Genomic DNA, 14,190 nt, shown 5'->3' with positions numbered 1-14,190 from the left:
GAGGTGACAGCATTCAGCATAAGATGCCGATCAAGAAAAAGTCAAGAAAGGAGAGCCCCATATGCTCGGAATCCAAGGAACAACGACAAAGGGACAGGTAATGGCGAACGTAGCACCAAAAAATTTCATACTGTTGCAGAGGAGGAGGAGGCAGGTGGAACCTGCTCACCATAAAGATGACGATAAAGATGCATAAAATAGTTGAGACACGAAGAGCAGAAGAGGTCGAACCAGTGAAATGCTGTACTGTATGTCACCAGGCTGATCTTTTGAAAGAGACAGAGCCGTGGAATAATGACCTGGTTCTGATACTGAGCAGGCAGTGCCTAAAACCAAGGCCAAGGTGGCCACCAAGGAGCCAAAAGGACCTCATCCCACTTATAGGACTCCAACCCAGGAACTAGAACAACAGCTAGACGGGAAGAAAGAGGTACAGGAAACCCCTCCATGACCAGTCCTGCTGAAAGGCATCCATCATGAGGGCCTCATGATAGGAGAATAGAACTGTATAAGGAGGGCGCTAATTTCACACCGATGCAAAGAGGTCCACATTGGGGCGCCTGAACGTCTCAGTGTTAAAGGAAGGACACATCATCAATGGTCCTTTCCGTGGAGATGGGAAGGACCCTGGACAGACTATTTGTGAGAGTATTGGACACTTCCAGGACATGAATCATACAGAGACCCAAACCTTGAGAACCCAGCAGAAGAGCTACTCATAGCATCCAGGCATCCAAGTGCCCATTCCACCCCCCCCCCCCCCACCCCATACCCTGGTTCAGACAGTGGGGCACAGTTTGAATGGAGCTGGAGCACAAAGTCCAGAGGAATCCAAATCCTCCTCTGAGGTTTGCAAATTACCACAGTGTGTCCGACGAAGGGGAGGAGACCACTGACCCCGAGTGCCTTGGTGAGCGCTGGTCTCGAAGCCCCAACCCAAAGCCGATGCATCTGTGAAGACATCAAGCGAGGGATGAGGACGGCAGCAGGGAACTAAACCCTTAAAAGTCCAAAGAGGAAGCTAGCAATGCAGCAGCCGGAAAAGGGCCTGTGGAGTCCACACCCAATAGTCATGGAGGCAACAAAAGTGGATATCTTAAGAGAAACCAGAACAGCCTCCAGAGCCACACCCTGCCAGCAGAAAAACCACACAGGCAAAGTTTAGACTCCTGCACAACCTCTCAATCAACCACCGAGTGACCCGGTGCCATCTCAACACCAACTGACGGTGGTGCTGCGGCTAGAGAAAAGCCACTGGAGGAGGGGGAAAATTATGCTGACTGAGGATCTCAAATGAGGCCCACCCAAGTTCAAACCTGGGAAAGAACTAGATCCCTGGCAAGCACACACACACAGACCAACTGGAAGCTCATATCATCTAGTCTTCAAGGTAGGTCAAATCACAAACCACCGCCAATCAAAATAGAACCAAGAAAATTCAATCCAAGCATGTTAACACATGTGGAGCCATATTGAGCCCAAATGGGAGAACCTGAAAGCATGATGTCCCACCACAAAACCTTGCCAATCCCTGAATCTAGGATGTATAGAGTTGTGGCAATGCACATCCAGGCGGCAGCCTCCAATGTGAGACAAACCTGAGCCAAAATAATAATCTGGAATATGGGGCAAGAGATAAACCAGTTGAACCTCGAAAGGTTGATGATGAACTGGAGAATCCAGATTTGGAATGCAGGAACCCACCCTAGTGATGCAGTTGTGTAAACCACACCAGAATCCACCCACTCAGAGATGACCTGACATGGGTGAGAAGAAGAAACCTGTCCTGTAAGACCCGAACCCCCAGACAGGCAGGAACAGATGAACTCCACCACAGGCCATGCAAAATAATCAGAAAATCCCATAAATTGTGGGATCAGGAGCCAGTAAACTGGACAATCCACCCCCCCTCTCCCCACAGCACTGTCAAAGGGATGAACCATAAAAAACCAGTCCCTTCCATAAAGAGCAAGTCTGGAGTTTACCAAGTGGAGAAGGATTGGCTAGGGGAAGCACTTAAAACCTGGAATCTGGCTTTACAGAAGGTCTATCATCAAGGAAGCTTTTCAAGTAAGTAGTAAGTAAGTAATTATCAAAAGAAGGCACCAAACCGGGAAGGCTATGTAGCACCATCAAATGCGCGGAATAATCAGAGGGCGCTAAATATCACCAAGGATGCCAATACGAGAACAGAAACGCATAAGGCGAATGATATCAAAAGTATCCTAATCACCTAGAATTCTATTGAGGGACAGGTGACCGTGAGGGGCGGTCAGAAAGCAAGACACACGCTAGTCCTGGAAATCAGGACATTCAAGAAGGACATGCACGACCGTAAGAGGGACAATGCAATTAGAACAATAAGGAGCAGGGCGGCGCTCCATCAAGTGACCATGGGTTAAGCGAGTATGGCCAATACACAACCTCACCAGAGCCGTTTCCCATCGCCGGTTACAGTGGTAGGACGGCGGCCACGAGGAAACACAACATTTAAGAGTACGTAGTTTGTTACCAGTAACAGACGACCAAGAAGCCTGCCAACAGGTAAGGATAGAGGAATGGATAACCAGGTAAAAGTCGGAATATGGAATACCTTTACGGGAGATGGGACAAGAGAGGACAGCTTCCTTGGCGGCAGCATCCGCACGCTCATTTAAAGACACACCAATATGGCTGGGAACCCAACAAAACTCAACCGACTTAAATTTACTGCGAACAAGACACAGCCAATGCTGGATCTCGACAACTACTGGATGAACCAGATTAAAGGACCCGAGAGCCATGAGGGCACTACGAGAGTCAACAACAACTACAAAGGAAGACTGACAACGAGAAAGCAGGAGACGAAGAGCATAGAGAATAGAAGTAAGTAGTAATTATCAAAGAAGGCACCAAGCAGGGAAGGCTATGTAGCACCAAGCTTTAAAGGTAGCTGTAGCTTTGAGAGCTAGGTTTGCTAGGGTCAGGTATTTGAGGCATTGTGATAGATTGGATGCCACAGGGCTGGCCTCTGGTGTTTACAAACCCATAATTGGAGGTGTTGGTGATCCCCACCTGGACAAGGTCTGCACCCCCCTCTTCCTACACCTGTGAGTGGGATTCATTCTGCTTCATTTCCCTCCTTCCCTTGATTCCTATTCCAAAGTGTTGGAAGGTTTCAGAGTTTTGGCATGGGCTTGGGATGTAGCTCTGCAGCCAGCCCTCCAAACAAAGACCCAAAAGTGATTCCATGCACTTTACAGTTTACACACGACTCACAACTGATGACGTTAGAACCCTTCTGGAATAAGTGCTTCACTGAACAATTTTGTTCGAACCACAATGCTGTAAACAGTTCATCTTCAAAACAAAGGCCCAATGTGCATTCCATGCACCCGCCAAACCCCCTGTTTTATGAATGAAAAACGATTGTAGTTGGCAAGATACTCACCTGGCGTTTCGCGAGCACTCTGTCCTGGGTCCTTATCCCGGCTGGGAAGGATTTACTGAGTGCAAATCCTTTACTGTAGCCTCTGATTACCCAACAGTAAAGTACCTGGTGGTTAAACGATTTGGCGGGGTTGCATTCCGGGGAACATAGGATTTGCCCGAAACATTATGCGCGCTAGTGGCTGTACAATAATGTAAGAACTCTTGTATATATATATAAATAAAAAAAGTTTACACACGGCCGACCGGGAGCCGGTTGGCCGAGCGGACAGCATACTGGACTTGTGATCCTGTGGTCCCGGGTTTGATCCCGGGCGCCGGCGAAAACAATGGGCAGAGTTTCTTTCACCCTATGCCTCTGTTACCTAGCAGTAAAATAGGTACCTGGGTGTTAGTCAGCTGTCACGGGCTGCTTCCTGGGGGTGGAGGCCTGGTCGAGGACTGGGCCGCGGGGATACTAAAGCCCCGAAATCATTTCATCTCAAGATAACGACTCACAACTGATGACATTCGAACACTTCTGGAACAAATGCTTTACCGACCAGTTTTGTTTGAACCACAATGTTGTAAATGCTTCACCCGCTTACTACAAATACAAATAATCGGCAACAGAATCTAAACATCTTACCTAACCAGTGCCTAAATATGTACAATATGATAATATATAATATTAATTTATATTTGAGAAAAGTTCTATTTTGAATGAACAGCATGTTAAAATTGATGAATGCATCTTTGGGATCAACCGCTGGATTGAATGGACTTGGTCTGAGGATGGGTTGAGCTCTTCCTGCTCCAGGGGGTAGCCGCATCCACATTGACAACAAAGCCAGTTGAATATTCCTTCCCAGGGTTTCGGGGCAATCACCCCTCATTCCAAGCCTTTTCCTTTGGAGGACACCTTTCTGTCTCAGGTGTTGGACGAGGACTGTGGCTCTACCCCGGAGCACGTTAGTTTTTTTTTTTTTAGTTGAGAGGAAGCCCAAGGAGTGCCCATGAATGCCCTTCAACCATTCTTTGATCTTGGTTCCATCCCCAAAGGATTTTTTTTTGCTTCAGGGAGATAATTTTTCATGTCCTCCCATGTGGGAATATGATCGTTCGGGTGCTCCTCACTCAGGTTCCAACCCATCCTCGACTCATGTCTATTACATCCAGCGGTCGACCCCACAGACACATTTATAAATTTTTACATGCCGTTCATTCAAAACGGGAATTTTCTCAAATATAAATTATTATAATATATAAGCATGTCTTGTATATACAGTATAGGCATAGGTTAGGTTGACCAGACCACACACTAGAAGGTGAAGGGACGACGACGTTTCGGTCCGTCCTAGACCATTCTCAAGTCGATTGTGATGAAGTAGATGCAGGCAATAAATAGGCTAGAGAGGTAAGGAGCAAAGTGTAGTAGAGGAGAAAGTAGTAGGAATAAGAACTGCAGAGGGCCTATTGACCCATATGAGGCAGCTCCTATTATAACCACCTAATGAGAAGGAGATAGTAATAGGAATAAGAAGAGGATAGTAAGGGAATGTAAAGAAAACAAAGAACAGAAAAGATAGAAAAAGAAAAGGAAAGAGAAAGATAAATGGAAGGGCAAGCTTATGTTAGGTCACGTTTGTTAGAAAGAGCCGATTCAACAAGAGTAGTAGTCTGTGTAGAGTAGAGGCAGGAAAGATTATTTTGGAGGAAGACCGATCAATAGGATGATTAGAATCCCTCACATGGCAGAAGAGAGCATTGTTAGTGTCTGCAGACTTAACACTTCTCTTGTGTTCTTTAAGTCTGTCTTTCAGTGTACGGCCAGTTTCGCCAAAGTATTGGAGAGGACAAGACGAACAGGAAATAGAGTAGACACCAGCAGCATTAGAAACAGGAAGAGCAGTGTGAACTAGATTGCTACGAAGTGTGTTAGTTTGTCAAAAAGTGAGTAAGAGGATGAAAGGTATTGGTAAAAGTTTTGAGTTCAGATATGAAAGGAAGGCATAGTACAGTGCTACTAGTGTTGGAAGCAGGTTTAGAATGAAAGAAATTGCGTTTTGCTTGAGAGTAGGCACAGTTGATGAAATGCAAAGAGTAACCAAGGCGAGAGAATGATTTGCAGATAAAGGCAATTTCAGAATCAAGAAACCGAGGGTCGCTGAGGCGTAGAGCGCGGAGGAAGAGAGACACGAGGACACTTTTCTTAACAGGAGGAGGATGGTAGGAAAAGAAGTGAATGTACATGCCACTATGCATGGGTTTGCAGTAAACAGACAGAGAACCCGGACACAGAGCTGTGAAAGTGAACGTCAAGAAAAGGAACTACACTTTCTACTAAACTTTGCTCCTTACCCCTCTCTAGCCTATTTATTGCCTGCATCTACTTCCTCATCACAATCTACTTGAGAATAGTCCAGGACGGACCGAAACGTCGTCGTCCCTTCACCTTCTAGTATGTGGTCTGGTCAACTTACTTTAGCTACGTTATTGTGACTCATCACCCGCATAGGTTAGGTGTTTAGGTTCTGTTGGCGATTATTTGTATTTGTAGTGTGTGGGTAAAGCATTTAGTGTTGTGGTTCGCAACCCGTCCTTGACTGAAGTCTATTACATCCAGCAGTCGACCCCACAGACGCATTCATAAATTTTTACATGCTGTTCATTCAAAACAGCAATTTTCTTAAATATAAATTAATATAATAGCATATTGTGCATATTTAGGCATAGGTTAGGTGATTAGGTTCTGTTGGCAATTATTTGCATTTGTAGTACATGGGTGAAGCATTTATAGCATTGTGGTTCGAACACGTCGTCAGTGAAGCACTTGTTCCGGAAGTGTTCAAACAAAATTGGTTGCGAGTCGTGTGTAAATCGTTTTTCATTCATAAACAGAGGGTTTAACGGGTGCATGGAATCACTCTTAGATCTTTGTTTAGAGGACGGGCTGGTGGTTCGAACAAAATTGGTTAGTGAAGCACTGTTCCGGAAATGTTCGGACAAAATCAGCCGAGAGTCGTGTGTAACCCGTTTTTCATTCATAAACTGGGGGTTTGGGGGATGCATGTAATCACTTCTGGGTCTTTGGAGGATGGGCTGTCACTTTTTTTTTTTTTAACCTCGTACCAGCTCATGCTCCCGAGCTTTAATGGTCTCTTGACTTTGTGTTGGTTTTCCTGCCATCACCACTTTTAACACCTTCCCCTTCGGTTTATATCTTCAAGCTGTGTTTGTCTGTTGTTGCTTGTATTCAACAGCAGCCCTTTGCCACCACCTGCCATCACCGGTTCCGCTTTGGTGGACACCATGTTGGTTGACCTTATTACCTTTGTGCCCCGTTCCAAGATTCATACTTCCCAGGTCATCTTCCGTGTCATCAAATCTAGCTAGCCTGCATTCTAACCTTGGGCTCCATGATGAACACAAGTATAGTATGCTGCATTGACCAAAGTCTTCAACATGTCTTGGGCTGATATTAAATGCTGGGCTGCCAAAACCCAAATATCACAAATTCCAGTTTGTCATAGTTTTGCCTTGTGTTATCTATCCTAGCCCGATATCTCTTCTTGAACCTAGTGCATGCTACCTATCCTCCTCCCTAATAAGTCCCATTTTTGTTCTCTGTAGTTAACTCCAAGGTCCCCTAGAATCCCAGTATAAAATGCCTCTTTCTGGAAGAGCCCCAGTGGCATCCCAACCTCCTTCCCAGGTTAATCAGCGTGCTGTTAATCACCTTCATATCCAACTAACAATATGGCTGCATTCAGAAGTTGGGCTGCCTGGTGATAATATCCAGTACTATACATTTGGCACAATTTTTTTTAAATTTGTGTTGTTTGCAGAGTTGTTTGGTGTTTGAGGTTTTGGTCTTTGACTGTGAATGCTTTCACAGTGGTGGTGAACTGTCATTCACGCTCTGCCTCTGATGGGGCCAGGCTTTAGTCCCTGATAGGCCAAACAACTCCTGCATCTGATGTAACCCTTTTGCATGGGGCAAGCTCACGATAGCTTCAGGGAGCCACTGCAGGCTTGGTGTTTTATTACCTTTACTTCAGTTGTGCGCCTGCACTAGCAGATGTCTTCCTAAAAATAGAACTATCAGGCAAGGTTTAAATATTTGTAAAGAACAAGAATTTGAGTAACAATTTTAATTTTTGTTGTTGTTTTGGTAGAGTTACAGTTGTGTATAAAATTGTATACATTAATAAATCTTTGGAACTATGCATTATGAAAAAAAAATGAGAATTATCAAAAATAAAGAGGTACCAGTGGATTTCATGGTTTCATATTCAGGTACCAGCACTGTAGTAATGTCAAGTAAACAACAGACTTCACCTCTTAATACCAAATAAATGGGATATGAAGACCCCCAAGTTATGAGTGACCTTTGCTTGGGCTAAACTGCAAAATGACCAGATTTATTCAGATCTTTATATGGCACAATTCAACCTGGAACCCAAATGAAGCCTCAGAATCCAAAACTGTTACCAGTAATAACCACACTTGCCCTCCAATCCTTATTCAATCTGATGTGGCATGGTCATTCATACATTGCTTTAAAATGTTCATGTGTTGAATTTCAATTCAAATGCTAATATCCAACATTTCTTTTCATCTTGTATAATTCTAATTTACTATAACCTGTTTATAAAAAGGCACTTTAGCACATTACCAATACAGTATATGAATCTTGACTCGTTCTTTACATTTTTATAACGTCTAATATTCCTGAAATTTAATAAAAACTAATTTCATCAAACCGAAAACTTGTTCTTCCAACTTTTCCCTTTTGTTGGATGATATTTAATACAAATGTAAAAAAAAACATTTCCAAAGCTCAAGAAAGACTAATAGGTCAAGATATCCAAAAATTAACATTAACTGCTAATGTGTCAACACAGTAGTGCACGCCCGCACACTACTGGTAATGTGTCAACACTGTAGTGCATGCCCGCACACTACTGGTAATGTGTCAACACAGTAGTGCACGCCCGCACACTACTGGTAATGTGTCAACACTGTAGTGCACGCCCGCACACTACTGGTAATGTGTCAACACTGTAGTGCACGCCCGCACACTACTGGTAATGTGTCAACACTGTAGTGCACGCCCGCACACTACTGGTAATGTGTCAACACTGTAGTGCACGCCCGCACACTACTGGTAATGTGTCAACACTGTAGTGCACGCCCGCACACTACTGGTAATGTGTCAACACTGTAGTGCACGCCCGCACACTACTGGTAATGTGTCAACACAGTAGTGCACGCCCGCACACTACTGGTAATGTGTCAACACGGTAGTACACACCCGCACACTACTGGTAATGCTACATAATGCCTGGAATTGCTCTCCAAACTTCTTGCTGTCAGAGTCATTACAATGTATTTCACACGCACACACAGAGCAACTGTGAATGTAAATGTCTTATAGTACATGGTTAATGTTTGTGCATCTTTTAACTGCCAAAACCATAACCAGATTCCTATTATTTCATGCTATGGAAAAATGCTGATTACTGTACCTGTTACTCCACTATCAATACATCATTTCAGGCTTTAATATCAGAACATTTCTGACCATTAAGTTTGTAAGGTTATCCATATTTTTCCTGAAGATATTTTATTTCTATTCCTGACATTTTTGGTCTAAAAGTTGTAAGTATAAAAAAATTAAAACACTCCTCACTCTGTAGTGATTCAGTAACATCAATCTCAGCAGTAAATGTATTTGGCTTCAACATATGAGAACAGTACAGACCTAGTTACAACTATACTTCATTCTCTCACTAACAACTACAGTACTTTTACTCAAATTAAAAACTTTTATTAAAAAATCTACATCTTTACATTTGTGGTTCTGTACATCTCAAAAGACAATCGTTATATCTGACAAAACTTAGCAAATCAAAGTCTAATTTAGAACTTAAATGTAGTATTCATATGAAAAATAATCACCAGTTTCAATTGGTAGCATATTTTACAATAAACTTTTCCTTGGAAACCTATTTCACCATTTTAAATTCCAACTTCAAATTAAAGAGCTCCTACATGGCTCATATTACAGAGAGGTGCCTCACAACGAAAGGATGTGTACATATTTAATACGTGTGAAGATAGCAGCATAACAAGTGCAACCCCTTCATACAATAGGAGGTACTGCATGTGAATACTCTTAACTACACAATACAAGTAATTAAGGGATAAAAAATTAAACACTGAGTAAAAAGCTTAATACTTAGTATATTACATTCAAATTTTCTTTAACTTGCATAAGCACTGTCAATGTAATCCTTGCCTCCTTCACAACAAATACTTGTAATTACTATTGAGGACTAAGCCACAAGTACTTTGTATGATCGCTTATAACAATTACACCAGATAGGTCAACATTAATGCAGGGAAAAGTTTTATCAGTGATAATTCTAAATTATGTTTTCAATATAAGACATGGTTTATGGAAAACTGGTTCCAACAACATTGTAAAATAAGAACATCACAGTGTAAATTATTAGTGTTATTGAGCACAATAAACACTAAAATGAATGTTTAAGGATTAGAGTAATGTTAACATATCTAACATCTTCAGTTGCTGAAGTCCGAGTCTCCTTCATAGTCATCCCCAAAACCATACAAATCAAATGGATTATGGAGGAAATCCTGAAAAGAAAATTATTTTAGCTCAAAATGTGATAATAGGATAAATAAAAATTCTATATTGAACTATGAACTACTTAACATGGGACTCCAGCAGCTTCTCGGAGGACCTAATCAACACAATGTGCCCAAAGAGTGCCAATGGGTTCATCATTGGGGAGCCCAATGATGAACTTCTGGCAGCCAGCTGGTCCACAAACGGCTGACATCACATCCTTGCAGGACATCAACATTAGGTCCCCAACAACTTTTAAAATAACTGGGCTCCCACACCCAGTGCACACTGGTCATATACTTCAATAGGCTCACTTAGTCAAACTTCATTAAACTACCAAACATAAATGGGAGTTAGCATACCCCTTAAATTCTCAAAAGCTTACTCGGGCACCTCAGCCAAGGCACTATGCTGACAGTGGCATTGTCAAATGGTCAATTGACCAGTGTGTGACACACCAACTCCAGAACTGGTGCACTGCCTCACAGCACCAGCGGAACTGTCTTCTAGCCTAGGTTCTCAAGTGTCGCAAAGCGTACAGTAAATAAACCAAACTGTTTCTGCATGGTCAATAAATAAGGAAGAAAAAATGCAGCATCCATGAAATTTAATTCAATTAAAAAGCGAAGCAATACAATCATAAATGTTAGCAGCCCCTGCATAAATGTAAATTTAAATGTCCAGCCAAGTGAATCGCTAGCCTGCCTTAACACTTTAAACTCAAATCTTTGGGTTACTCCACTAACACTTCTTTAGTGGATTTAGTTCTTCCACTCTGAATAAGAGTGGAAAATTAATGAAGCTTATTTCAACTTGGTAAGTACTTGGAGATCACAATAAAAATACAGTGGCAAGTTTTACAAATTTAATCCATTCCCAGAAACGACTCGGCCCGAAAATTCGTAACCCGAAACAAATTTCCCATAAGAAATTATATAAATTGAATTAGTCTGTTCCATACTTCCAAAAATATTAACTTCAAAATATATTTAATACAAAAGCTGTAACTTTTACATACTAATCTTTATTGATGACTTGTTGGCGCATGACAGACGGTATTGCGTATGACAGTGAGGGGGGGGGGGGGGGAGAGAAAGAAGGAGAGATGTTAGTGTTTGGAAGGGGAGTGAATAAACTAAGTTATGTTTAACCCCTTAACTGTGTTGCCTCCAAATGCGACACCCCCGCAGTGCGCAGGAAATAAATTCTCTAAAAAGAAAAAAGAATTTTTTCCAAAGTGTCAAAAACCCTTCCCTCAGTATGGGTATGTAAAAAAAAAGTCGAAATTGTACTTACTTTGGCTGCTATGGGGTCCGGAAGTTGGGGCGTGACGTCATCATTCCCCGTGCGCCCGTGTCGTAAGCTCTCGGGGGTGGTGGGGCGCTCGGGGCGGGGCGCGCGAGTTGCCGCGAATATATTTTCGTTCATTTTTTGCGCACCTTTCCAAATACATTTTCATTGTTTTTATGTGCCAATCCAATGTATAATGAACACGTTGTCGGAGTTCACTCGGGTGAGCAACAGTACACTCAAGGTCACTCACCGTAGCCCTGCGGGTCTTCACTCTATCCTCGCGGCGCCACTGTACGCCAGGAGAGTATCCCAGTCAATCCCAACCGGCCTCTGATCGAGAAGGAGTGGGAACACAACTTGTTCACTTAACTGTTGTATGCCCGCCCCGTCATAGGGCTCTACTACTAACCACAAGGTCGCCAACTGGTGTTTTCGGTGTCCAGTAACACGTCAGTGGTTTTGTTGAATTGTGGTAACAGTGGCGAGAACACACTCAATATGTCTGATATCAGGCAGGTATTTACTTCTATCGTTCTCTGCTTTCAGGTATTACATAGCCACAAGAAATATGGAGGGGATGATATAAACACCAATGTACTTTGTATTTTACTTAAAACTCATTCAAAGACATCACAAGATTATATCAATAAGCAAACGGCTGTCTCAGGCAGAAGTCGCTGGTTCCCACACACATAATAAACTCACCAAGCCGGCAACGCTCCCCCTCACGTCAATGTCAAAATCAGCTGGGCGGCTACCCCCGCGCGAATGTCACTTTATCTGTTTGCTTGGCGTGACACGCCAGTTTCTTTAAGTTCTCAAAGATCACTAGAAGATCGAACACACAATATTTGCGACAACAGCACGTAAACACTTAGCTACACTGATCTTGTGCTCAATCAAACATTTCTATATTAAAGGTGACAATAGTTCACTGTCATGGTATTACACACTGCCCTTCATTTAATAATAACGTATGCAAGTATATATTACTGGAGTTCTCAGTAATTCCTTTCGTGGGCGATAACACAATTAATCACTGCACACATGAATGATTATTCAATACACGAGCATATATATATATATATATATATATATATATATATATATATATATATATATATATGCAAACAAGCCTGAATGGTCCCCAGGACTATATACAACTGAAAACTCACACCCCAGAAGTGACTCGAACCCATACTCCCACAACTGGTATGTACAGGGACGCCTTAATCCGCTTGACCATCACGACCGGACATAAGGAAGTGATAGCCGAGGCTATTTGAACCACTTCCCCGCCGGCACTCGGATGGTAATCTTGGGCATAGCATTTTATCAAATCACCTCATTCTTTGGGGCACACGTGAGGAACACAAATGCAAACAAGCCTGAATGGTCCCCAGGACTATATACAACTGAAAACTCACACCCCAGAAGTGACTCGAACCCATACTCCCACAACTGGTATGTACAGGGACGCCTTAATCCGCTTGACCATCACGACCGGACATAAGGAAGTGATAGCCGAGGCTATTTGAACCACTTCCCCGCCGGCACTCGGATGGTAATCTTGGGCATAGCATTTTATCAAATCACCTCATTCTTTGGGGCACACGTGAGGAACACAAATGCAAACAAGCCTGAATGGTCCCCAGGACTATATACAACTGAAAACTCACACCCCAGAAGTGACTCGAACCCATACTCCCACAACTGGTATGTACAGGGACGCCTTAATCCGCTTGACCATCACGACCGGACATAAGGAAGTGATAGCCGAGGCTATTTGAACCACTTCCCCGCCGGCACTCGGATGGTAATCTTGGGCATAGCATTTTATCAAATCACCTCATTCTTTGGGGCACACGTGAGGAACACAAATGCAAACAAGCCTGAATGGTCCCCAGGACTATATACAACTGAAAACTCACACCCCAGAAGTGACTCGAACCCATACTCCCACAACTGGTATGTACAGGGACGCCTTAATCCGCTTGACCATCACGACCGGACATAAGGAAGTGATAGCCGAGGCTATTTGAACCACTTCCCCGCCGGCACTCGGATGGTAATCTTGGGCATAGCATTTTATCAAATCACCTCATTCTTTGGGGCACACGTGAGGAACACAAATGCAAACAAGCCTGAATGGTCCCCAGGACTATATACAACTGAAAACTCACACCCCAGAAGTGACTCGAACCCATACTCCCACAACTGGTATGTACAGGGACGCCTTAATCCGCTTGACCATCACGACCGGACATAAGGAAGTGATAGCCGAGGCTATTTGAACCACTTCCCCGCCGGCACTCGGATGGTAATCTTGGGCATAGCATTTTATCAAATCACCTCATTCTTTGGGGCACACGTGAGGAACACAAATGCAAACAAGCCTGAATGGTCCCCAGGACTATATACAACTGAAAACTCACACCCCAGAAGTGACTCGAACCCATACTCCCACAACTGGTATGTACAGGGACGCCTTAATCCGCTTGACCATCACGACCGGACATAAGGAAGTGATAGCCGAGGCTATTTGAACCACTTCCCCGCCGGCACTCGGATGGTAATCTTGGGCATAGCATTTTATCAAATCACCTCATTCTTTGATAAAATGCTATGCCCAAGATTACCATCCGAGTGCCGGCGGGGAAGTGGTTCAAATAGCCTCGGCTATCACTTCCTTATGTCCGGTCGTGATGGTCAAGCGGATTAAGGCGTCCCTGTACATACCAGTTGTGGGAGTATGGGTTCGAGTCACTTCTGGGGTGTGAGTTTTCAGTTATATATATATATATATAGATAGATGAGTCAGACATCAATAA

The 14,190-nt window shown here is 43.3% G+C and overlaps 1 protein-coding gene across 6 annotated transcripts in view; it reads right to left on the bottom strand.

Annotated features, from left to right (window-relative positions):
* Window positions 1–7,547: 7,547 nt before the first annotated feature.
* Window positions 7,548–14,190, bottom strand: part of LOC123755727 (F-box/LRR-repeat protein 7) — a 107,445-nt gene continuing 100,802 nt past the window's right edge. For all 6 annotated transcript variants that reach the window (XR_011221968.1, XR_011221969.1, XM_045738469.2 and 3 more), the window contains one exon: window positions 7,548–10,074. Coding sequence is in view for 4 of the 6 variants with exons in the window: in XM_045738469.2 (XP_045594425.1) it covers window positions 10,000–10,074 (75 nt within the window). In the remaining 2 variants the exon portion in view is untranslated. The remainder of the gene's footprint in view (window positions 10,075–14,190) is intronic.

The sequence above is a fragment of the Procambarus clarkii genome, chromosome 43 (genome assembly GCF_040958095.1).
Source record: "Procambarus clarkii isolate CNS0578487 chromosome 43, FALCON_Pclarkii_2.0, whole genome shotgun sequence".
NCBI lineage: Eukaryota > Metazoa > Arthropoda > Malacostraca > Decapoda > Cambaridae > Procambarus > Procambarus clarkii.
Note: the sequence above shows the minus strand (reverse complement) of the source record. Positions and strands in the feature narration are given on the sequence as shown.